This window comes from Centruroides sculpturatus, unplaced genomic scaffold (assembly GCF_000671375.1).
Source record: "Centruroides sculpturatus isolate CEXI.00-Female unplaced genomic scaffold, Cexi_2.0 scaffold1353, whole genome shotgun sequence".
Lineage (NCBI taxonomy): Eukaryota > Metazoa > Arthropoda > Arachnida > Scorpiones > Buthidae > Centruroides > Centruroides sculpturatus.
This window is the reverse complement of record NW_019385772.1, coordinates 39559-66866: the sequence shown is the minus strand read 5'-3', so window position 1 is coordinate 66866 and position 27308 is coordinate 39559. Positions and strand designations below refer to the sequence as shown.

At 34.2% G+C, this 27308-nt stretch overlaps 3 protein-coding genes across 3 annotated transcripts in view; all 3 read right to left on the bottom strand.

Annotated features, from left to right (window-relative positions):
* Positions 1-10089: 10089 nt before the first annotated feature.
* On the bottom strand, positions 10090-10740 carry LOC111642018. The gene has a single exon (XM_023388275.1). The coding sequence runs from the start codon at positions 10738-10740 to the stop codon at positions 10090-10092; it is 651 nt and encodes a 216-aa protein (XP_023244043.1).
* Positions 10741-11497: 757 nt separating this feature from the next.
* LOC111642017 (uncharacterized protein K02A2.6-like) lies at positions 11498-14015 on the bottom strand. Its single transcript, XM_023388273.1, has one exon. It carries the CDS (start codon positions 12262-12264, stop codon positions 11560-11562), a length of 705 nt encoding a protein of 234 aa, XP_023244041.1. The 5' UTR covers positions 12265-14015; the 3' UTR covers positions 11498-11559.
* Positions 14016-16007: 1992 nt separating this feature from the next.
* LOC111642016 (meiotic recombination protein SPO11-like) overlaps positions 16008-27308 on the bottom strand; it is a 20214-nt gene continuing 8913 nt past the window's right edge. Inside the window, exons 3-5 of the mRNA XM_023388272.1 lie at positions 26796-26884; positions 21793-21859; positions 16008-17568 (exon numbers count right to left, since the gene is read on the bottom strand). Of these exons, the coding sequence (XP_023244040.1) occupies positions 17442-17568; positions 21793-21859; positions 26796-26884 (283 nt within the window). The 3' untranslated portion in view covers positions 16008-17441. The remainder of the gene's footprint in view (positions 17569-21792; positions 21860-26795; positions 26885-27308) is intronic.

Genomic DNA, 27308 nt, shown 5'->3' with positions numbered 1-27308 from the left:
CGAGTAGTAAATACATCACCAAACGATCGCCTAAATATCGGGCTATAATATGGCTAATTAAATGATTGGAATAAAGTAATTTGACACTAGAGGTAGACGTTAGGCGCCATCTCTTAAGTAAATTAATAATTAAAATTAAATAAATAAATCAATAAATAAATTTAGAATCTTCTGGAATAAAAGAACTGGCCCGAAAAGAATTACTATATTCCAATCATTTAATTAGCCGTATTATAGCCCGATATTTAGGCGATCGTTTGGTGATGTATCAACAGTCTTTGTTAGTAAATCTTCTTCCGGTTCGAAAAAGTCTTATTGTAGCATATCTCGAGATATCAGTAATATTCTTGGAATGTTCCTCAATTAAGTATTCCTCTCCCGACATTTCGCTTGTCTGAGTATTTTCTTCTATATCTCTTATATGCTCTCTACATGGTCTCCATCGTCCCCTTTTTTGCATAACTGCTTGACTTGGTATTGGAGGAGATCGAGGATAAGAGCCGGGATTTAACTCAATGCCAGCAATCATTAGTAAAATAAAACTTATTATTCGAGTTAATGAAACATTTAAACTACTTATTTCAGTTCTATACTTAATATTCTGTTGTAAAAATTGAATGTCTAACGTCGCCACAAAAGCTCGGCAAAAAAGTCACCAACACCTCCGCAGGCTAGAACGCCCCCTACAATAATACTACTAATGATGATAACACTAATAACATTAGATGAACATTTGGTAATTTGCAAATCATATTGCCTAATAGGAAAAATGTAAAGAATCATTTTAGTTTCAGCATCTCCCTGTCAGTGTATATCGTACAGGATAGGATGAAGTCCGTGAAGCTGGAGTAAGAGGTAATCTTGTCCGACGGGGAAAAGTATTCCTGCCGACGGAACATTGTCCCTCAATTTTCAGATAAAGAGCTAGGGAGGCATGTTCTAAGGGAACATGTTCCTGATTCTGATTTTGACTGTGTGATAATGGTGAAGGTTCAAGAGTTCCTAATATAAGTCGAAGTATTCGGGAAGTGACGGAACTCGGGAGAATCACGAAAAAGTTAAGTCGTACATCAGGATTGAGACTAGTTGATTCCTCAATATTCTCCAGGTGTTCGCATTGACTGGCAATGAAGATAAGAAAAGCTTCCTGAAGATTAGTGGGGAGAGAGGAGGAGGAACGAGATTGTGTCATAGCGGGATTGTTTCTTCAAAAAAAGAAAATTTCTTTTTCTCGCTCTCTCTTTAAATAAGAATGTGGAAGTATGAATTAATATCTCCAGAGTACAACATAATAAAAAGGAAAAATTCTTTATTAATACTTAATGATTATGAATCTATATAACTAGAACTATAAATTTACAATGAACTGTGATAGTGCTTGTACCGTCGTATTCATTTTGGTGGTGGAGATGTATGGGAGGAGTCTTCGGTTTCTAACTCCGAAGTTGAAGTTGTTGAGGTTGAGGCAGAAAGTGAAGGCAATGGGGATTGGATGCTGTTTACTTCTTGGTGGTCGGTATCACTGTTGACGGCTCCGAATAGTTCCGGTGCTAGGGAAGTGTATTCCCCCCGGCATCACTTCTCCCTTTTTTCCAGCCTCCCTCCGATGACTCATCACCCACACCCATCATTGCTGTATATTAAATTTATAAGCTTTTGTAGAGTTAATTATGTGGTCTCACGGTAAGACGGCCATAACGAGAAGTGGCTTCCATTGTTCTCTCTGAGTTACAGCCACTTCTTCCACCATTCCTAGAAAGGCGTGCTCTGCCGTTTCGTTGTCAACAGTCTTGTAGCTCACTCCTCGATTCGATGTTTATTCCTTCTATACGATCCATCCTGAAAGATTCTCAATGTGTTTTTCTCTTTTTTTTCAACTAAAGCTAATGTCTTAATGTCCATTACTTTCTATATTAATGTATTAATGAGCATGCACCTATATGATTACAAAAAGCAAAAAGATTATCGTAGCTATCCCTGTTGTTTAAAGGTGGAATGGATGGCGACGTTCGTACTATTCTTCCCTTCCATTTACTAAGTGGAGGGGTAAAATAGGTTTAACGTCTACTGCAGTTAAGTAGTCCGGTCAGGTAGAGGAGTTTCCCCTTGGATGACCTGGAGCTCGGTATTTTTGTTGGATGTACTTGCTTCTTCATTCTTTTGAAAGGTGGTTTCTTCTTCGGGATTTCTTTGTTGATTCCGACAAATATATGGAACAGTTTCCTCTCCGTAGGTAATAACAGAGTGTAGAAATAATACATATGCTAATGGCAGCTGTACTAACACATCCAACGATTATCGTGTTAAGAGAAGATGCATTCATAGATATTGTCGCATTATGTTGCGTTACAGAGTAAATGATTCAATTCATAGTTCACTACATTATTGGCTCTGTCAGCTATTTGGATATCCAGGTTGGTGGTATCTCACAGCCAGGTTTGAGTTTGGGGTTCTAAGAGTTGTTTTTGGAGAAGCTGTACTTCTGTTGTGTTTAAGATTTGGTCAATAGGAGGTACAACTAAGCTCTGAGCAATTTCCGTTAAAATGGTAGATTGCATGTGGAAATAAGAGGTAACAATAATACCTAGTAAATATCCTACACAGGCGTTTGGTAAGGATATTATCCTCGTATTATTTAATTTACTAATCAATGAAGGGAACGAAGGTGATCTTTGTTGTCTGGAGGAGCACTTGATAGCCAAAATGAATGACGTGGGAGTGGAATATATCCAAGTTCCTTGATCGTCTATCTTTTTAAAAATCGGTGCATAATTTAGTATAATTCATCTGAAACAAAGTTCTTTGACTTTAGGCTCATTTCCGATGTATAGCGAATACTTACAACTTTGTTGAGGTGCTCTTCGTATCGAAACGTCAGGTGAACATATATAAAAATGTGACGTTTTTACGGTTGGTTGGTTAAGGTTTTTTGGCGCAAGGGCCCTTTAGGCCATGCTGCACCATGACAAAAGGTAAAATATAACAAAACTAAATATATATAACACAAAATATAAATATGACACAAAAACGTAAATAGAAACAAACAAACAAAACAACAAAATAGATATAAGCATATAATAAATAAATAAATAAATATATAAATAATTAATTAAATTTCTTTATAAATATTTACGACTTTCAAAAAGTTCAGTATCTTATCAAGATTTGGCCTCTGGCCCAAAATCTCTTTAAAACTTGCATTTCCAAAATGCTGTCTACGTATCCTCTCAGAGGCAATGCAGTTGTAAAGTATGTGTTTAACACTTACAGTACAGTTACAATATTGGCATAATGGCTGATCTTCACCCTTCAAAAGGTACAGATGAGTCAACCGAGTATGCCCAATTCTCAAACGAGTAAGAATTACTTCAGATCTCCTGTCATACTGTTTATTACGTGTCCAATTTTCTATATTCGGCTTGATCTCGTGTAGTTTATTGTGGATTTGTGCATTCCACATGTTTTGCCATCGCTCTGCTAGTCGTTTTTTAACAACTAGCTTCAAATCACCTCCTTCAATAGGCATTATATGCTGTGAANTAAAATAAATTTTTATTTTAAAACTTTATACTTATAGGAATAATATTAATTGGAGAAATAGGTGGAGTTGCTGAAGAAAGGGCTGCAGAATATTTAAAAGAACATAATATGGTATGTGAAAACAAAATTCTTATAATTGAGGACAATGCTTTTTGATAAATGAAAAATGATCACCACCAACATTTATATTACTGTAAGATTTCTTTTGAAAGAATTCAACTTCTAAATTGAAACTAAAAAGAAATGAATGCCATTAAACTACATAAACAAAATTACAAGTTCAATACAAACTAATACAGTAAGAATTACAGTAATCATTAAAGAATTACAGTTAGCCTTACAGTTAATCAAAAAACAGATACTAAGAACTAAAATGACTTTAATCAATTGCTAGATTAAAAATGCATTCATAAAGTCAATCAAATATATCAAACAACTTAGCTTTGGATCATCTTATCAAGTAAACTAATTGCAATAGGAGAAGTCAAGATGTTGTTGATTTAGTTTGTTATTTAAATCTTAAATGAGTGGAGACAACAATCTAAGAATTTGTTTATTTGTTTTTTATGATATGTTTAAAATATTTGTGTAAAAAAAATGTTTTGTATCTTCAATCATTTTAAATTTTAATGTTTAACCTGGTGTGAGTGAGGTCGGGTATGTCATACCCGAGATTTTAAATGCAGATTATTTAATGTTATTGTTGCCATGCAAATCCTGTTGTCACAGTAGCTGGAGGTAAGGGAGTGGGGGGCGAGGTGCAGTGTTGAGTTTAGTGTGTCTGCCGGTGTCAGCGGGAGATACACATGAGCAAAGGTGGCTGAGGTACGTCACACCCGACCTCATAGTCGATGTTACATTTTTGAGTTGACAGTAAGTTTATGAGTTATAGTTATTTATAGTATTTTTAGATTTATTTCTAGATTTCTCAAATGATAGACTTTGCATTAGACAAAAAAACATACATGTTCCAAGGGAAACTCGAAAAGTGATTACTGATCAACTGGGAGAACCTTCATTACCTGTTTTCAAAACAATGGCTAATAAATGGGTGTATTCAAAATCTCAGTGCGCTGCAAGCGCTTCGCTGCCAGAAGTGATGTATTGCTGGCGTTTTGGAGAGAACACGAATGCTGACTGCTGACTGGTTGAATATCCAGAAAGGTAAAAAAAAAATGGCGAATGATATGGACTTGTACGTTTCGCTAAATTTGTTTTTAAACTTATTTAATAAGACCAACGTAATGAAAAATGAATATTTTGAAAAAAGAAAAAGGGATGAAATTTTTTTAATATCTGTAGGAGTTATAGAAGAAGAAGAAAAACCAAACAGGAAAAGAAAAAGGATTCGAATTGAAAATTATGTTTCAGACGTAGTATCTATGTACTCTGACAAAGAATTTAAAAGTCATTTTCGCCTATCGCATACATCAGTATAGGTAAGTAAGTACAATATATGTAGGGAAGAGTAGGACAATGCAAAACAAAGTACAATGAAACGTTATTATTTTATATGGTTTGCTTTGTGTTTACACGCCGTTCGTGATGCACTTATGACCCCCCGTAAGACAGAAATACAAACACTTACTCTGAATACTTTATTCAGGGTTATACTTTGACCAAACGATCTCCATTCGCATACATTAACCAGGGCCGTCTGTCTTCCACATGCCGCTCTCCCTTTGGTGTTCCCAAATCTTTCTGTAACATGTTCCTTTTTTTTTGGCAAATGAAATGACTAAACACATAAAACTTAAATAAATACATATTTCCAAATTGAGTCGAACAGGAGCTTTAATGATTCTTCCTGATCCAGTTTTTCGTGTCAAAGTTTGAAGGAGATCTGAAAGTCATCCACATACAAAGAGTGTTCTTCCTTTTCCTCAGTTTCTTCCTTTCCATTTTCTTGTTTCTCTTCACCTTTCTCTTGAGGTGCTTTTCTGAGGCTGTGATTCGGTTTCAGATGCACTCTGATTCTTCGGTACTGTGTGTTTGATCGTGTGAATCTTCTATTAAGTATGATCTGGGTTCATTTAAAGGTTTTACAACAGTTGCCAGAGACAATTAGTTGGTTGGTATTGGTATTGGTTTTTTGGCACAAGAGCCATATAGGCTAAGCTGCGCCATAACAAATGGTAAATAATTATAAACATCACAAATAACAAACATATGACAAAAATAAATAAATAAATAACAGCAACACCAACAAAAATCAAATATATACATATTAACAACAAACAAGAACAAACAAAAGGCTAAAAAATAAATAAATAGATATATAAATAAATAAATAATTAAATTTCTTTACACAAATTAGTGACTTTTAAAAAGTTTAATATATCATAAATATTCGGCCTCATACCCAGAATCTGTTTAAAACTTGCATTTCCAAAATGCTGTCTACGCCTGATCTCAAAAACAAAGCAATCGAGCAGTATGTGTTTTACAGTAAGAGGATAGTTGCAATACTGGCATACTGGCTGCTCATCACCCTTCAAAAGGTATTAATGAGTCAACCGAAGTATATCCAATTCTCAAACGAGTAATAATAACTTCAGATCTCAGGTTATTAAATTTCTTGTGTGTCCAATTTTCTATCGTAGGTTTGATCTCATGCAGTTTATTGTGGACTTGTGCGTTCCACACATTTTGCCATCTCTCTGCTAGTCGTTTTTTAATGACTAGCTTGAAATCACCTCCTTCAATACGCATCGTATGCTGTGAAGGACTAGCTGATTTTGCTGCTGCATCTGCTTCTTCATTTCCTCGTATACCAACATGACCTGGGACCCAACAAAATTTTATAGAAAAATTCCTTGCAAGAAGATGGCAAAACAATTTACGAATTTTAATCACTATAGAGTGAGAACTAGGTACACACGAGATCAAAGCCTGAAGTGCACTAACTGAGTCAGTGTAAATGACGCAGCGACGATGACCTTTTCTGATTACATAGTTTAAGGCAAAGTGGATAGCATGCAGCTCTGCAGTAAAAATAGATGAATTCGATGTAATTTGCTCTGACATGATTTCATCCTGGCAGACAAAGGCTGAGCCAACATAATCGTCCGATTTAGAACCATCAGTGTAAATGGGAATTAAATTCCTGTCATTGTGTTAGATTTCTGCAAAGTGCTGTCTATAGACGTAGTCTGGCGTGGATTCCTTAGGAAACTGCTTTAAGCTAAAGTCAACATTTATCGCAGGAGTAGACCAGGCTGGCATACTATCGATCTCGGCCTGTGAAACGTTGCTTATGTTCAGGTCGATCGTGCTGCTGACATTCTCCATTCTTATGAAGAATGTAGGAAAACTACTTGGGCGAGCTTCAAATAACCTTTTCAGCTGAGTATCTGATACTGTACAATCAACTGAAAGTTTAGTATGAGATTTCTGTTTTAAATAATAAAAAAGAGACAACTGTTCTCTTCTGAGAGACAGTGAAAGATCATAAACATCCATATACAAACTTTGGACAGGGGAAGTTCGGAATGCCCCACTGCACAAATGCAAAGCTTGATGATGGATTGGATACAGCAACTGAAGAGTAGATTCTCGCGCAGAGCCATAGACAATGCATCCATAGTCCAGCTTAGAGTGGACAACAGCCCTATAAATCCTGAGCATAGAAACTTTGTCTGCTCCCCAAAATGAGCAGCATAATACCTTTAAAAGGTTTAGAGATTTTAAACATCTACTCTTCAAGTTGTGTAATTGTGGGAAAAATGTCAGTTTTTGATCAAAACAAACACCTAAAAACTTAGCGTCATTCACAATTAGAATTTTAACCCCATTTAAATACATTTCGGGGTCCAGGTGCAAACCACGCCTTCGGCAAAAGTGAATGCACGAGGTCTTCTCTACGTTGAAACTAAAACCATTGGTCTTGCACCATTTTTCTATGCGATTTAGGAAGGTTTGCAGTTGTCTCTCAATAAAACTCATGTTGCTAGACTGGCAGGAGATCTGAAAGTCATCCACATACAAAGAGTGTTTCACACTGGGAGAAAGGCAGTTAGCTATGCTATTAATTTTAATTAGGAACAAAGTCACACTCAAAATACATCCTTGAAAAACACCTTCTTCTTGGTCAAAAGACCTAGATAGAGTGTTGCCCATCCTAACTTGAAATCTTTGATTCTGCAGGAAGTTTTTTATAAAAACTGGCAATTTACCCCGCAATCCGAATTCATGTAGATCACAAAGTATTCTGTAATGCCAGCAGCGATCATAGGCCTTCTCTATATCAAAGAATACAGACACTAATTGTTGTCGTCTAACAAACGCTTTGCGTATGAATGTTTTAAGTTTTACTAGATTATCCGTAATACTTCTGTTCCTACAAAATCCACTCTGATGTGGTGAAAAGTAGTTCTTTTCCTCTAAAAGAAACATCAAACGTCTGATTACCATTCTCTCAAAGAGTTTACACAGGCAACTTATCAGAGAGATTGGTCTGTAATTAGAGAGATTCTTGCGGTCTTTACCGAGTTTTGGAATAGGGATAATAATTGATAGTCTCCAAGAGTCAGGAAAAGTATGTTCTGTCCATATTCTGTTAAACAGATGCAGGAGATTACAAAGGGAAGTGTTTGACAGATTTTTAATCATGCTGTAGTGGATTTTATCCGGGCCTACAGCACTATTCCCCACGTGAGAAATCACTGTTTGTAATTCGATTCTAGTGAATAGCACATTATATTCCTCATCAGATGAAAAATAAAAGTTTCAATGTTGCTTTTCCTTTTGCACTTTGTAAGCTTGAAAATCCCTTGAACACATTATGTTGCTGAATGACAAGGAAAAAGTTTCACCCAATGTATCAGCAATACAATGTATATCACTGATTATTGTGCCATTATTTTCCAGCATGGACAGAAAATGAGAAGCATATTTCCCATTAATTTTGTAAATTTTATCCCAGACTGCTTTTGAGCTAGTGGAAGATGTTATGCTAGAAACATACTTCCTCCAAGAATCCCTTTCGCTTTGCCTTCTTATTTTTCTGGCATTTGCCTTTGCTTTTTGAATAGCTATCAAATATTCAGCACTGGGGCATCTTCTAAAAAATCCCCATGCTTTCTTTTGTGCTTAAATGCTGCCTCACAATTCTGGTTCCACCATGGTTTAGGATGTTTTGGATATCTAGTTAATGTTTTCCCCATTGTTTTTTCCGCTGCCTGAATGATACTAGAAGTGACAACCTCAACTGCATCATTGACTGTTTCCTCAGTAATGTTAGCCAAAGAGGAGAATGCAGACCAATCTGCTGTTTCAAGTTTCCAGCGTGGTGGACGGGCTGTTTCACAGCTTTCTCTGCCTTGGTATTTTAGAAATATTGGGAAGTTGTAATTAGAGAATGGATTAGATCCAACCTCCTATATAAATGCTGAAAACAGGTTTGGACTCGCTAATGAAGGATCAATTGCAGTGAATGTCCTTGTTGGGGCATGGAAGTATATGTCACTTCTCCAGTATTAAATAAATATATTTCCTGGTTGCCGATAAATCTCTCAATGGCTCTGCCTCGACGATTGATGTCGAGACTGCCCCACATAGAATTATGGCCATTGAAGTCACGCAGTAAAAAAAATGAAGTTGGCAGCTGTTCAACTAATGCGTCCAATTCATCATCATTAACTCTGTTTTATATACTTGCCACCAGATGTCAAACTGTGACAGTTACTCCAATAGAAATTCAGACTGCCACAGCTTGTAAATCAGTGGTTATTTGTACCAGCAAAGATGGTATTTGATTGGAAACCTGAATAGCCACACCTCCACTGGCACGGTTGTGGCTATCATCATCCTTGCGATAGGATCGAATCTTTTTAAAGAAATATTTTCTCCAGGGTTTAGATGGGTTTCCTGGAGTGCCATGCAGAGAGAATGGGTAGATGATGTCAAGTGTTTAATGTCAGAGAAGTTGTTGTGGAAAACACAACAGTTCCATTGGGTTATTTTATAACCCATTGTGTTTGAGGCAACATTCTTTGTGAGAGTATCTCTCTTTAATCTAACAGGGGTTTTTCTTTTGGAGGTGATGTGGGTTTTGTCACCTCCTGGTTAGTCTCTTCATCAGAAATATCAGAAAACTCACTCATAGAGTGGGCTTCTGATTTTTTACATTTAGAGAGAGCCACTTTCACTCTCTGCTTGTTTAGTGGGTTCTTACTAGCCTTTTTTGAACCCAGGTTTCTTGTTATTACCCCTGTTTCAGGAAGGGGTGTTTTTGGTTTTATACTCTCCTTTTCTGGTGTTTCTTTTGATGGAATCAGTAAACATTTCGCATGCCGAGTGAGAGATTCTTTTGGGAAAACGGAAATGTCGGTTGTAATATGTGGAGTTCAAAATGTCTTTGAACTCCACATATCTTTGTGGATTTCAAAGCAGTAGCAAATGTCTTTTGTTTTAGTGGTGCACTTGAAGTGACCATACGACGGGCCTCTAAGTAAGGTAAGTTGTTTACTGTTTTTACACGCTGGATTTCTTTTTCTGTCTGCCATGCAGGGCATTTGCAGGAGTAGGCGAGATGTGCGTCTTTGCAATTCACACAGCATGGAGTAGTGGTACACTCAGTACTCTGGTGACCTTAACTCCACACTGTGCACATATGTTCTTCCCTCGACAGGATGTTTGAGAATGTCCAAATCGCTGGCATTTAAAACAACGCAGCGGATTTGGAATGTACGGACAAACTGGACAGCGCAGGTATCCTGCAGTAATGGAAGTTGGTAATATCGGCTTGTTAAATGTGAGGATAAGATGTTTGGTTGGGATCAACTTGCCATCTCGACGAATGGAGATGCATTGAACGGCAGTCACACCTTGGTCTGACAGGCCAATCTGATTATCTGTCTCTTCTTCAGACATTAGATCAACCTCCGATATCACACCACGAGATGAGTTTAAGCTTCCATGTGGGGTGACAATTACTTCTATATCTCCGAATGTCTTAATTGCCAAAAGTTTTGCAGACTGTTCAGGTGAGGCCGTTTCTAGAAGCAGATCTCCTGACCTCAATTTTTGTATTTTTTTCAAATTTCCAACTGTAGATTCAAACAATTTCTGGATCAGAAAAGGAGAACATTTTGACAGAGGTGTTTGTCCAGTAGAATGGACTATGAAGTAGGTTGGCTGACTGGAAATGATTTGTTTTCGTGTATAATTGTCTGTAGTTTTTGTTTTTGGATGATCCATGATTATGTAATATGAATTCAGCTCCCAGTGACCCCACCTACCATGGGGCCCAACAAGGGGATGCCGTCACATGAGAGATTCCCATAGAACGTCACACCAGGGTTTCCCAGAAGCTATACCCTCACAATGCAGTCAAGAAGAGCACATCTAGACTGACGTGTTCGCCCGGTCTGCTTCGATCGGTTGACTCCAAGCCGAGGTCAAGAATGACTCAACGTCCAGCCGATTGACCCAAATGCAGCCTGATTTGAGCCTCCCGTTTATCCGAAGCAGGGGCCAAAGCAGTGTGTTGGGGATGTTATGTTGCCCCTCAACTACCAGGATCCCCCTTTCTGGCATACGAGACACCACGCACAGCAAACGCGTGGGTGGGCGTTCAGATCCCAGGGATGGTAAAGATGAGTTACTAAACCATCTCTGGGAGGTCCCCTCACCACGGACAGGAACCCACATCGAGGGGTTGCCAGAGACCATTCTTTTCCTGTATGCACTAAAACTTGTGTTGACTGTCTCAACAGATTGAGGGGAACACCACCTCTGTCATAATACATTGACATCTTGTTCTGGTTCTGCTCCAGTTGTTGTTGGATATCCTCTCTACGAAATTGGCATTGGTGATAATGGGATGATTTGCATGGAAGTGTTGACCTTATGTTCCTTCCCATGCACAGCTGAGCTGGTGATGGTAACGAGTTCCTAGGAGTGTTTCTCCAGTTTTGCAAAGCCAAATACTGATCTTGACCTTCTGTTGTCTTTTTAAGTATGTTTATTCTTGACTTCTGTTGTCTTTTTAAGTATGTTTATTATTGTTTGCACATGTCATTCTATGTGGCCATTGCTCTGGGGATATCGAGGACTAGATGTACTATGCCTAATGCTCCATTTGTCACAGAAGTGATTAAAAGCTACTGACGAGAATGGGGGACCATTATCAGTCATTAATATTTCTGGACTTCCAAATCGCGAAAAAGTTTCTTTGAACTTGGGAATAACTTTGGAAGCATCAGTCGATGGCATTTTATAAATTTCTGGATAGGCACTGTATCTATCCACAATTAGCAAATATGGACTGCTGGCCAAATAGAAAATATCCGCTGTTGCTTCTTGCCATGGATATGTAGGAATTCTGTGGGGTATCAGAGGTTCTTTTGTCTGAGCTGGTCGAAATCTTTGACATTGTCTACAAGATTTTACTACTTTTTCTATGTCATGATTCATTCCTGGCCAGTATACCTTATTCCTCACTCTGCTGAGTGAAGCGTTGATTCCTAGATGTGCAGCATGAATTTGCTGTAGAACTCTGGTTCTTTGTTTCTCTGGAATTATTATGGCAGGTCCTTTACATATAATATTCTTCCATAGGTATAGGTCTTCTTTAAAATCGTAGTAGGGTTTGATGTTTGATGGGATAGACTTTTTATGTACCGGCCATCCTTCTGATAAGTATTTCTTTACAGTCTGCAGACTTTGATCTTGTCTTGTGTTTTCAGCTAATTCTATGAATTTGGTGTCTGTGATTTTCATACCAACTGTTCTTATTCAATACTTGTTCATCTAGGTCTGGTGTTGAGAAATTGGGTGTAAGATGCCTTATGTCCCTTGAAAGAATATCTGCAATGAGATTATCTCTTCCCGGCTTGTAGTATAACTTGAAGTCGTAAGCCAATAACTTTAGCATTAATCTCTGCAGTCAAGGAGACAATGTACTTAATGGTTTTTTAATTAGTGTGATTAATGGTTGGTGATCAGTATATGCTACAAACAATCTTGCAAGTAGCAGGTGATCAAATTTTTTACATCCATAATATAAGGCGAGTAGTTTCTTTTCGATTTGGGAATAGTTTTATTGTGTATCATTCAAAGATGATGATGAAAAAGCTAAGGGTTTTCCTTCCTGTGTAATTGCTGCTCCTAGAGCATGTTGACTGGCATCTGTATGTAGGGTTATAATTTTGTTTGTATCAAATTGTGCTAACGTTTGAGTCTGCGTTAGAATTTTCTTTATGTAATTAAAATCCCTTCTTGCCTCTTCTGTCCATGTCCATTCAATATTTTTCCTGAGCAGCTGCCTAAGATTGTGTGTGAGATTTGATAAATTAGGTATAAATTTGCCTAAATAGTTAACTAATCCCAAGAATCTTTGCAGTGCTTTTTGATTTTCTGGTTCTTTTAATTGTTGAATGGCAATAAGTTTTGATTCTTCTGGTTTTATACCGTCTGGTCCTATTATGTGCCTTACAAAGGTGACTTGCCTTTGTGCCAATTGGATCTTGCTTTTTTCAAATTTAAGACCATGAGTTTCTGCTCTTTTTAATACTTTTATCAGTTTTTAATTATGCTCTCTTAATGTGTCACCATAGATTAGAACATCATCCATATATGTGTAAATGCCTTCAATATCTGAAAGTATTGTGTCAATGCTCTTTGAGAATGCTCTGATGCTGTTGTGATTCCAAACGGCAATCTTGTAAATTTATATTTTCCGAAAGGTGTATTCATTATCAACAGTTTTTGTGATTGTTCTTCTACCGGTAGCTGAAAGAAGGCTGATTTAGCATCCATAACTGTATAATATCTAGCTTTTGGAATGCTTGATAACAGTTCTGTTGCCGATGGTATCTGATAATTATCTCTAATAATGTATTTATTTAGTTCACGTGGATCCATAAACAGGCGTAATTTTCCTTGTTTCTTTTTAACAATAACCATTGGGTGGAGCCAACTAGAATTTTTTTCTGTCTTTTTTAAGATTCCTTTTCTAACCAGATCCTCTAATTCTTGTTTAACTTCTGTTTTTAAAGCTTCTGGGATCCTTCTAGGAGGGACAAGTTTTGGAATTGCATTTTGATTTAATTTGATTATAACCTCATGTTTAAGTTTGCCACTTCCCTCAAACACACTGGAATAGGATTCCAAAATATTTTCTGGGTTAAGTTCCAGTGTAATAGAATTTATCCTTTTAATTAGGTTTAGCTTTTTGCATGCATCTCAAGTCAATAGAGGTAACCCACGTGTCCTGACAACAAGGAATTTGCTCGTGGTTTCATGGCTTCCAGACTTGAGTTGGAGGTGACATTCACCGACGATCAGTATTCTCTCACTTGTGAAGGTATAGGCTTTGACCTTAGTCTGTTTTATCTTTGGAGAATTGGTCCACTGCTTCAAATACGTCCAAGAAATAACATTAGTGTCCGCTCCAGTATCTAATTTTATTTTAGTAGGATTCCCATTTATTTCAATTACTTCTTCCCAGTGTTCATGTGTGACTTCATTCAGCACAANATATTTACATAAATTACATTAATTTATTTATAAAAATATTTACAATGTTGATAGAAAAACAAAGCATATTTTGCATCATCATTGCAAGCTCAACTTAAAATTTATTTAGTTAAAAAATTAAATGATTAGATAAAATATTTTATTTAATTTTAATCATCCCAAATATGCTAATATCAAGAAATTACTGAAGATTTTATTATTGAAAATGTTTGATTAATATTTAAATTTGTTTTATACTCACTAACATACCTAGTGATGCTCAGGTTGACTTAATCCTTAACCCATGAGATGGGGACACTGTGACCCCAGTAAAACTTTGACTGGCTTCTACTAATCTGTCCGCCAGTGCCAGTGGTGGAGACTCAAGGTACCTTCAAGTTAGTTGTACTTGAGTCATCAGAACGTATGTGTTCCACTGTCGTTCCATATTTTTTTTACAACAAGTTTAAATTTTTTGTTTTGGGGTCATCCTGACTCCACCTCATGGGTTATGTAAATATTTTCTTTAGTCTAATAGTTTTGTGAAGGTGGCATATATGACATCAAAACAGCAGTCAATGATCATGGTTTTTATAAATATCTTTAACCAAGATATATCTTGGATAAAGAAAGCATTTTCAGTGGTAAAGATGATGATGAAAATCCTTAAGATTTCATTAGTGACCATGAATCCACATCAGAATTTGAGGCACCGTGGCATCAATCCACAAAAAGCAAAAGATTATTTTTGTGGCAAAAATAATTTTAAGTGGTTCAAAAATGCACCTTCTAGAACCATTAGAACTCGAAAGCACAATATCATTATGCATCTTCCGGGAATAACTGGACCAGCCAAGCTTCTTGGATCTCACCATTCTTCTGGCCCTTGCATATGAAAGAAAACAACATGAAATAGATTGTTTCTTCTTTTATTAACTTATGAATAATGTTCAGTTCCCAAAAATATTGGAATGGAGGCCATCTACACTCGCATACATTAAACATGGCCGTCTGTCTTGCACGTGCCGCGCTCTCTCTGGTGTTGCCAGATCTTACCGTAACAGATAGCATATCATCAATCATATATCATCATTGAAAAATGGGGAAACAACAGTCATCCCCCTCATCTTTTCTTTCACACATTGTGAAATTTATAACAATTAATTGAAATTTTTTTGTTCTAATTTGTTTCTCTAAATTACAGTAGAGCATCGATTATCTGACTCAATTGGGGACTCAGGTTGGTCGGATAACTGAAAAAATCAGATAACTGAAAAGAAGGAAAAAAATACATTATTAGTATAGTATATTAGTATATCCCATGTAATTAGTATATTAGTATATCGCTATTAACCAACTTCGTGTTGAATTTTCATNTTAAGCCTCGTTTCCTTTACTGGCTTAATTATCCGCTGTCACCATGTTTTATATGGTTTGCTTTGTGTTTACACGCTGTTCGTGACGCACTTAAGACCCCCCGTAAGACAGGAATACAAACACTTACTCTGAATACTTTATTCAGGGTTATACTTGGACCAGACGATCTCCAGTCGCATACATTAACCAGGGCCGTCTGTCTTGCACATGCCGCTCTCCCTCTGGTGTTGCCAGATCTTTCCGTAACAGTTATAAATTATAAGATGTGGGACAGTTTCAATTGAACATGTAAACAGTATTTTTTTGATCAGAGAGAAACTTAAATATATCTGAAAAAAAGTTATAAGTGTACGGTTAGCATTAAAAAAGAAAAACCAATAAGAGTATGTTGCTTTTCTATCAAAAGAAATTGTTTTGCTAAAATAAATTTTTTTCTTTATTTTCTAATTTATATAATTTCAAAAAATACCTTTAGTNAAAATTTTTTTTAAAATAATAATCATCGCTATTGTATCGTTAAAAATTATTTTTAAATTATTTTATTGCTCACAAAACAAACAACCACTCATAATTAGAAAATTAAGTCTCGTTTAAATACTGGCCTCCCTTCAATGGTCGAGTCAGTGTTGCCAGCTAAAACACGCAAAAATTTAACAAAAATATTATTAAAGTAGCCAAGACATACCCAAATATTGTAGTGCCACATCACTAGCGGACATTTGAAATTTGCCGACTAGAACGGTCGGATAACCGATGCGATGGTTAATTGGGGGTTGGATAATTGATGCTCTACTGTATTTTAAATTGATATTACTAAAAATTTGGAATGGGGGTCCCTAAAATCAGAAAAATAGGTGAAACGTTGCAACCAACGTTCCTTTACAACGTTGGTTGATATACAAACAATCTCGATGTCACGTTTACATACATCTCTGAGATGCGGGTCAAAAGGGTGTCCTGTTTGATAGTTAACAATTTCTCTTTGCAAGCGCAAGCAATTTTTCAAATTGCAATCTGCAAGCATAGTGAGTGACTCAAAGCACCCAACCTTGCCTTGGATTGGTTGACATAAAATGTGCACTAATTGCATGATAATATTCAAATTTATGTATATTCAGATTAAAAAACTAATAATAATAATAAAGAAAATGAAACCATTTTGATTTTGCAAAATCAGTCAACAGCACAGGGCCTTCAGAAACATGGGGCCTTGTGCACTCACATCGTTCACACTCCCTCGGGCCAGCCCTGCTCATAGCCACAATTGATGCAGTTTAATAAACTTTTACTGGAATTCTGACAACCTAACAAGATGGCAAAAACAAACAGTGCTTGGGTTAATACAGATGAGTAGTAAGAATGGTATTAACAACATAATCATGGAAATGGCCATATTGCTTCATCAGAGCTCACTGGATCCACAGCCTGATGAGTGAGATATGCATCAGTCACTGTACATTCTGTACAAGTAGTACTTTTACTCTAGTATTGTAGTAACATGCATCTTGGCATTCCTCATCCTTCAGAAATGGTGACTACACGTCATATTAATTGCACAGACATATTTGTATACCTTTATTCAACAGTTAACACAATGAAGACAAAGGTATATGAATATGTCTGCACAATTAATATGATATGTAGTCACCACTTGAGATTCTTAAGGCAAGCTCCTTTAATTTCTGAGGGAGAAGGAGTGCCAAGATACATGTTACTACAACAAAAGAAACTATACTACTACTACAATTCTGTCTAACCCAAATCACTAATTCCAAATCCCCTGACTTCTAGAGCTTTTTCTCCTCAAGCTAAAAAATTCTTTGAATCAGACATATCTTTCATTCTCCATTTGAAACTTAGCACAACATAAAAATGATTATTTTTCTTTTTATGCAGGAACATGTGATCAAAATGTTTCTGACAATCTGATTTTGACAATGACTACATTATCAGAATCAAAAACATTATAAAATAACTCAACCTAAAAAATAAATTAAAAATATAATATATGAATATTAAAATAATTTATTTTATTTTTTATTACCAGTATAGTTTTAAAATATCTAGCAACATTTACTTACTATATGAAGCTGATTTCTTGGAACTTTCAATAAACATGAAATATCATCGATAATTGTATTTAATGTATTTTGTGAACCAAATAAATTGATATTTTGGTAATAAATCTCTCTATTCCAACAAAATAACAATTGTATTAAATATAGAATTATACATTTAGAGATAAAACAAATATTTACATAAATTACATTAATTTATTTATAAAAATATTTACAATGTTGATAGAAAAACAAAGCATATTTTGCATCATCATTGCAAGCTCAACTTAAAATTTATTTAGTTAAAAAATTAAATGATTAGATAAAATATTTTATTTAATTTTAATCATCCCAAATATGCTAATATCAAGAAATTACTGAAGATTTTATTATTGAAAATGTTTGATTAATATTTAAATTTGTTTTATACTCACTAACATACCTAGTGATGCTCAGGTTGACTTAATCCTTAACCCATGAGATGGGGACACTGTGACCCCAGTAAAACTTTGACTGGCTTCTACTAATCTGTCCGCCAGTGCCAGTGGTGGAGACTCAAGGTACCTTCAAGTTAGTTGTACTTGAGTCATCAGAACGTATGTGTTCCACTGTCGTTCCATATTTTTTTTACAACAAGTTTAAATTTTTTGTTTTGGGGTCATCCTGACTCCACCTCATGGGTTATGTAAATATTTTCTTTAGTCTAATAGTTTTGTGAAGGTGGCATATATGACATCAAAACAGCAGTCAATGATCATGGTTTTTATAAATATCTTTAACCAAGATATATCTTGGATAAAGAAAGCATTTTCAGTGGTAAAGATGATGATGAAAATCCTTAAGATTTCATTAGTGACCATGAATCCACATCAGAATTTGAGGCACCGTGGCATCAATCCACAAAAAGCAAAAGATTATTTTTGTGGCAAAAATAATTTTAAGTGGTTCAAAAATGCACCTTCTAGAACCATTAGAACTCGAAAGCACAATATCATTATGCATCTTCCGGGAATAACTGGACCAGCCAAGCTTCTTGGATCTCACCATTCTTCTGGCCCTTGCATATGAAAGAAAACAACATGAAATAGATTGTTTCTTCTTTTATTAACTTATGAATAATGTTCAGTTCCCAAAAATATTGGAATGGAGGCCATACAGTGCCTTTAGTGTGTAGAAGTATATTTAATTATGTGCCTTACTTTTTGAAGTGTTATTAGTACTCTAAAAGTTAAAGATTTTTTTTAATCCTAATATATTTTTTAAAATTTACTTTATATTTCTAGTGCATTAAATAAAGTGTAAAAAGTATTTTATGATTATATTTTTCTTTTTCTTCCTTTTCTGAATTATACAAATTGTAACAAAAGTTGTGTGCTTATCCATGAGGTAAAAAAAATTTGCAACCTATGAGGTGGGTTGCATAATTTTTTTTACCACATGGGTTAAGGGTTAAGAAAACATCGAATAGGTTTGAAAACTACATGTGATTTTGTTAAACATTGGTATGATGCATGTAACAGTCGATGACTATATACAAATAATTGCTTTTATTGCAATGTTAGGAATTTCATCATTTTAGTTTTGATCATCTCTTAATAAAATAAAATTTGTTTTATTTCCATATTTTTGAATAGACTTGTTCCATCACATTTTACAAAATTATTTATGAAGGTTAAAATATTTCTCTCAAACAATGAAGACAGTATTTCTTAGTAGAGCAATCAGCAAAAAACAATTTAAAATGCTATATTTCGAGAAAATAATTATATTTTTTTTTAAATATTAAAAGTTGATGGAAAATAATAAGATTTTTTTGCCATCTCCTGAACCTTCTATGTCAAATCAGTGTACCAGAAGAAGAATGTGAAATTTCTTCTTTTGGTACAAGCAACTTTCAAATTTGAAAGTAAACTACTCCACTCACTAAAGATGGGACTGTTTGGGAAATTGTAAAACCTGAAAATTCAAGTCAAAGAGCACCTATTCAATTGTAAATCTGAAATTGAGTCCAGCTATGCAAATAGGAGCACAGCAGCCAGAAAACTAGTAAAAATCTTCAAACTGATTTTCAGTGAAGGAATGGTAAAGCATTCCTTTGCCATATACAAACCTGCACGGTGAACTTTGTTAGAAGCCAATTCAATGAAAAAACTGGAATGTTTCTTTACCAAAGCTACAATATTTTCTGTCTATAGTCTTAGCTACAGGTGTTTATGGAAGTATCAAATTTGACTATGACAGTCTTTAGTCAATTAAGTAGAGACATCCATTCTTTCAAGAAACTATGAGTAGAAACCAGTTATGGATTAATGAAATATGTTTGTTTTGATATCTGACAAACGTTATTTTGTCATCTGCAAATAGACAAGTTTGCCATAGCCTTTGAAATTTGGGATACAATCATAAAAAATTCTCAGAACTGCTATGTCCCCAGTCCATATATCATAACAGATAAGCATCTTCTTCCTTCAAAAACAAAATGTCACTCCACCCACTTTATGGCTAATAAGCCTGATAAGTTTTTCTAACATTTTGGATGGCTATTGACATAGATTCAAATAGGTTTGTAATGGTTTTCCTTATATCAGGAAAAAGTAAGACAGGCCTTCTGATAAGTCATATCAGTCACTGACTTGTTGGGACCCCAGCAGTTGTGAGTTATAATTTATTGGACTTTCTCTGTGCTGTTTTGTCTTGCCTCTGGATCAAAGTTCAACATAAACCCTTCACCTGTCCACCTGGAGATCCAGTAATCTGAGGCATCTCAAATCGTCTCAACAAGGGATATAGTTTCCATCTTTCCCCTTTTCATCGCCACATCATGGTCTGGTAACATCATCAAATTCTTGAAGGAGGGACTATTCACTTCTTACAAGGACTAAAATCCTTTTGGTATGTCCTACATGGCAGCATCCAGCAACTGCAAGTCTGAATGTGCTACCAAGCAGAGTAGACAAACTGGTACAAGCAAATCTGCATATCCAGAGTAACCGCATTTAGTGTGCAGCGACCACCAGATGATGCTTCTACATGCACATGAAAAAAGTAGTTACCAGCAAGTTTGATTGTGACTTCCACTTCTTGCACTTTCAAAGAAGAAAATGGCTAATTTTGTAGATGAATGAAAACAGAATACCAATTGTGTATATAGTGTGTATATAGAAATTATGTATATATGTTGTATATACTTTAATTAATAATTTTTAAGTAATTTAATAATTTCTGCTTTTGTAAATGTAAGATTTTGAAAATAAAACTTTTTTTAACTTATTCTAAAAAGATTCTTTTTATTTGTTGTGTATCTGGTTAGTGATAACATTTACCTTTCAGATTTACCTTTTTAATGCTTGTCATATTTTCCATAACAAGCATTTGACGAAGCCATCTCTCTGTTATTCTGTAGACAATATGCATCCACTCTGGACAGAGGTTGCTCATGAGTTGGAAGCACTTACAAAGATTCTTTCCCCCACAATTACTGAACACTACCATGCAGGATGTATCCTTAGATATGTATGACATACCCTTAGATTGAATTTTGTGTACCTTGGACAACATTGCAGAAGATTTTATAAAAACTTGATCTCTATCTCTCTCCAGTTTCCTACTGTAATGGAGTTCATGCCTCAGTATCTATACCCCCATAGTGTCATCCTAAATGGTCTGTACTCTTTCACTAAAAGAGTGTTGCCCACTTCTTGGTAGATTGATATTGGGACCATAAACCATATCGCAGGGATCCTTACACATAGCAGTGAAAGTGGAAGTATGCAAAATGTTGTCTATTTGCTGAACAGGTCTGTGGTCAAATGTGTGGTGTAGTACTGTGAGAATAACTCATTATTCCTAATGGGAACAAGAGACATGATATTCACATACAGAAAAGCAAATGAGAATGGCTGGAACATCACATAGTTGTACCATGGTTATACTATGAGGTGATGTATGAGCATTGCATTGAGATCCACAAAGGATTCTTTGAGCATCTACTGTGATTCTGGCTAAGATACATATGGTATCATTTATCTCAGCAGTAGTGCATTTCTAGCCACATGATAATAAGATCACTTTTGTTCTTTGTCCTGCCAGGAATCCACTTCTGAAGTTTGTTCCCATAATTTGGAACCATATTGTATTAATATACAATATGGTTAATCAGTCATAGAAACTGAGTGTAACTATCAATATACTAAATTATGATTTATTGATTCCTATCAAGATTTTAAGACTTCATTAAAAATGATAAAATATGACTTTAAATAAATCTATTATTATTCAAAATTATTTATAAAATTTATAATATTTATTTATTTTTAACTTTATAAATTTTAATGATAGAATTATTGTTCCTACTTACCTTTTTGTAGAATATGTATTTGTTTGGATCAAATGATATATCTTTGCTAAAATATGAAGAATTAATGCTGCAAAAATATAACTTGGTAAGTAATTGAGATATATTGAATATTTGATAACTAATTTAATCTTTTTAAAATATTTTAACATATAAAATAATAAAATTGAATAAAAACTTATCTTTTCAAGAAAAATCAAATTTTCATTAAATTTTTATCAGTAATCAAATATCATATTTATATTCAGATTTATTTTTCTCCAAATTAAATGTTTTTGGAGAGAAAAGAAAATAAATATCATTCTACAAATACCCAATATCAGAATTTTAAATTTCTTTGGGATTTTTTGAAAAAGCATATTATATTTCAAACAATCATCCATCATACCAACACTACTGGTGTAAGAATTAACAAAATAACTATGAAATTACCAACAAACCAGCAATAATTCACTTCAAAAACGAACGTTTTCTACAGTCTTCAACAGTCATCATCAGGTTCAATTCCAAGAATTCAAAAAATTTTTCGAACTCTTGGAATTGAGCCTGATGACCATTGAAGACGGTAGAAAACGTTCATTTTTGAAGTGAATTATTGCTGGTTTGTTGGTAATTTCGTATATTTCAAATTTAAAGAACTATGAGAAATGCCACACTATTAATTATCTTATACCTAAACTTAAACTATTATTTACTATTAAAGAGATCAAACTGAATAAAAAATATTTTCTATTAAAATAAATAAATATCTTTTTGTATTTTAATATCATATCATCATATTACTTAAGTTAGAGAATAATGACAATTGTTTTGTTTTCTAACTTATATTCCAGAAAACCAATACTGTGGGAAGTAATCAATCTTTAGAGTATTTCCCATGCAGAAACAAAACAAAAAGAAACTTCAAAGAAATAAATCACACACTCTATGACTCCAATGCAAGGAACTTAAAGTTTACTTTAGTCCTTCCAATCACTTCTGTCCTATAAAAGACTAAAACAAAGGACACAACACACAAATAAGAAGAAACTTGTGACTCTCTTGTCTACACCTCTTCTCTCTTTTTTTTCTTTTTTCCCCTAAAGTCATGCTTCTTCCATTGAGCAATCGCAATCTCCCTCTCTCCCTCCTTGATCTGGTTTTTTTTTCGGTTGTAGTTGAGAATGCCCATCCTTTCTTTATCCTGTGGCCCACCCAAGGAGCTGGTTACGAGCCAGTTACGCAACAGAACACGTGGTCTTCAGACCACAATACTTTTATTTTTAAACTTAAGTTACAATATCTTTTCTTTGACTTCTTCACAATAATAAAATAAATAAATTTATTCAAGCTGATTAAAATATGAAATTACCCAGTAATTTTTTATTGTATACTTTCTAAAGATACACAAATTTATTTGAATTAAAAAACAAGATGACAACATTATAGTTATTCACAACATTATAGAAGATTGGAAGAATGTAGAAAAAAAATATATATTAGAAATGGCTTAAGTAGTGTTACCACCCATCCAGTTTTCACCTAGACAGTTCAGGTGAACTATCAATTTTGTATGGGAATTTCGTAGAAATTATGAAATTACAATGAAATAAAGTTCTTGCAAATATTTTTACAAATTTATACTATTTTAACAGCGAAAGAACTCACACTCACTGAAACTCATCTGCAATTCTGCCATGTTTGTCTGTTTACATGTGGCGCGCAATCTGTAGACCTTTTTTTTTATTTTGCATATACAATCGTATGTACATGTCTATGGGCTAAGTTATCTAGCACATTATTCTTTGCATTGTAAAAGGACATTGTGCATGTGTCAGGAACTTCTGTTCGAACAAACCTGACCCGCTGTCCGGGTCAGCGATTTTGAAAAGGTGGCAACACTCAGTGGTGATATTCGAAATATTTAACAAAGGGTTCGCTAACAGAAAATTTTTCCTTAACAATTTTTTTTTTGCTCAAATGGTGCATTAGCAACATTAGCACAAAAACTGACCTTAAGATACCCATATAAATAAAACAGGGTTAATGTTACCTTAGGTTCCAAGATAGCCGCGCTTTCGACTGTTCGTGGTTCAGACGGACTCCTCCCGGAGGGGAGCTGCCAAGTGCCAAACGTCACTAATTATTGATTCACAGTAGTTCTTGAACAAAATAAAAAAAAAAAGGAAACGTCTACTAAAAATATAGCTAATCTAACGGAAACGAAACGAACCTAACCGTAGCGCCGCCATCTTGGAACCTAAGGTAACATTAACCTAAAAAAAAAAGACATATATTACACACGATGATAAAACTGACATAACTACGCGGTAAGTCACAAACACCAACAAACAAAATGGAAGTTTTGGTTAGAAATAAATACAATAGTTTTTCTTGCGATATACGTAATAATAGAAGATGTCATCGTCTCTCGAAATACAGTATCTTTTTTATTTCGCTGTCGATAGCCCAACACGTGTTCCGCAGCCATCTTGTTTTTCTCGCACTCGTGGGATTGTGTGATCTCTCTTATGACTGGATCTAGTTTCAGGAACTCTCTTGAGCCGATCGCGATTGAACCTCGTTTCAGTCGAGATTGAAACGGTCGAGGGAGGTCTCACCAAGGTGAAAGGGGTAAAAGGCTCTAGTTTAGTAGTGTTACAGAGTATAATACGTATATTTTAATATATTTTTTAAAAGAAACAAAACCACTGAGAAACGTTACGTGTGTTTAACAAGGTTCGGAAAACTTTTAAAATGTTAACAACGGGTTCGGCCGAACCTGTGCGAACCCGCTGAATATCACCACTGGCAACACTAGGCTTAAGTAAAAGAGATTCTTAGATACAACTAATAGCAATAGAACAATGAAATAGATAGATAAGGTTATGTACTGTGAACAAACAACACAAAAAGAATTTAAAGAATTTTTAAGTAAAATTTGAAAATTTGAAGATGTATTCAAATCGTTATACCTCAAAAAAGAATTTGAATATATAGAAATTTTATAGTGGACAGTGGATCCAATTTAAATAACATTTCTTATGCTGGCTTAAAAAATATTATATAAGCTACACAAGCCCATCCCACAATTTTTAAAAGGATTGAATTTAAAAGAAAAAAATATTTTTTCATAACAGTTTACTAACTTTTACAATATAGGTATATAGAATAACACAATACAATAAACTAAGGAGGAATTGAATGGGTACAAAATTATTTTTAAGTTATATACAATATACTGTTTAATTTTATTTAATTTTTTAATTCTTTCCAAATGGGAGGGATTAAACTCCTCAAAGCCCCTACATGCATGAACTTGAAGCCACATGTTATGTACTATTTCTTACTTCTTAAGTTTACTCCAGCTTAACTATAGATATAACAAGGGGCCCACCTGAAGGACTGGTAGACATTTCTGATAAGCCCTCAAAACAAATGCTTGTAACTCTTGACTGGGACATACTAGTGAGTCCCTGGTTGGTCACAATTGTTTCTTACATCCTTCTAATAAAGTAAAATTGAAAAAATAAGAGGAAGCATGCTATGTACATTTTCAAAATGGCAGATTGTTAAAAGTCCATATCTGTTGTTGTCACCTTTTTTTTTTTGATAGAAATACAAAACACCATTGGTCAAAAGTGACTTTTGATAAACAGTGCAAGTCTAATAGGAGTTTGTGAACTACAAAATATTGAAGTTCAAGTACTGACTTTCAAATAGTATCTGAAAATGCTCTTTTCAAATAATATGCTTTTTGATTATTCAGGATGATGTAAAATAATAATTAACATGTTCAGTGTGCTATGTTAATAAAGCACCTTGTTTAATCATAATTTTTTATCAAGCAGCATTCAAAATGAGCAGAACTAGCCTGTATTACTACTTCCAGACCATGGGGCCTATTAGCAGAACCTTTGTTCATCCACATTATCATTAAGAAACAGAACAACTGATTTAATACTGGGATAGATTAAGTTTGAGAAAATAAATAAACTTTCATCAAATATTCAAAACATAGGTTCATAGGAGAACTAACATAAAATAAATGAATAAAATCAACATATAATATGCCTTAGTTAGAATAAGCTTGATTTGTTTTCCAGCAAAAGGCATAAAAACAGTTTACAATGTCACAAGTTTACTCTTCAAGTAAATCATCTTTGTCATGAACATTTTTGAGTTGTTTAGATCAATACTACTCAAACTATGGTCAGCAGATTAATGCCAGTCATCAAACAGATTATTGCTTTGTTATGATGAGATTCCACGTAAAATTTCAAAATATATATTATGTTAATAAAACTATTTAAAAATGCTTTTAAAAGTCTTTCAAAAACACGTTGTTTTGTTACTTTAATTTTTCTTTATGATTTAAACACTTAGTGCTAGGGCTGACTGGTGATCAAAATCAGCATGGAAAATTACTTGAAAACAGCACATAAAACAACAACATTTTTTCTAAATGATTATAACCAAGTTTTGTTATTGTATTTTTCTTACTAATTCAGCCTAAATATTAAAATAAAAAACTCATTTGAATTCCATTCTTTCCATTTTACAATTATATTTAGTTAATTTTACAAAAATACTTGTCCACAAGGGAATGGAATGAAAATATACTGATCCATGAGCACAAAGTTTGAGAAGTTGTTACTTTAGATTGTCTAGGATATATGTTACTTAGAAGTATTGAATTTTTAAGGTCAAAAACAAACAGCAACTATCACAAAGTAGCATCAATATACAAAGCCTAACAAAGAAATTAGAATCTTGATGTCAAAATACTCAATAAATAAACTTTTATCATTAAGTTTTAAAATCTCTAAGTATTCAGTTTTCCAACTGCACAGATCCATGCTTTTTTTTTTATATGTAATTTAATTTTCAATTAAGAATTTCATTATTATATATAAGTATTTTCTTTTATTTTTATATAATTTATTTAAATAATAGTTCTATTAATATAATTATTTAAATAATAATTTTCTTTAAATATTTTATACATTATTTTAATTTGTACTTACCAAATCGTTTCATTGATTTCTTGGAAGAAAACTTAACAACAGATTTAACAGTTTCTCTTTGTGCTTTCAATCCAGAAACTGGCTGATAACTAAGTATATTAAAATTTTCAGTTTAAAAATAATAAATTCTATTTATATTAGTTAACTGAAACAATATTAGCTTCTCAAATCCCTATATGTAAATATTTTAAAATGTAACCAGAAATGAAAAAACACAGAAGAAAGTAGCATCTGTATTTTAGAAAAACATAGGATCCATAGAACATAAAATATCTTAACTATGTGAGTTTTTGTTTTATTTTGGAATACAGTCGACCCCCCTATAAGATATAGATACGTTCCAATTTATTAGGAATCCGATTTCTTACAAGTCGTTCAATCTCAGCCCGACACGTGTCAAGTTTACGGACTACGGCTGATTGAAAGGTTTTCTTCCATAAAATTAATCGATTCTAAACTAATCCGACTCAACATTTCCAAAATACGTATATTTTTTTGTAGTTTTATAGGAAT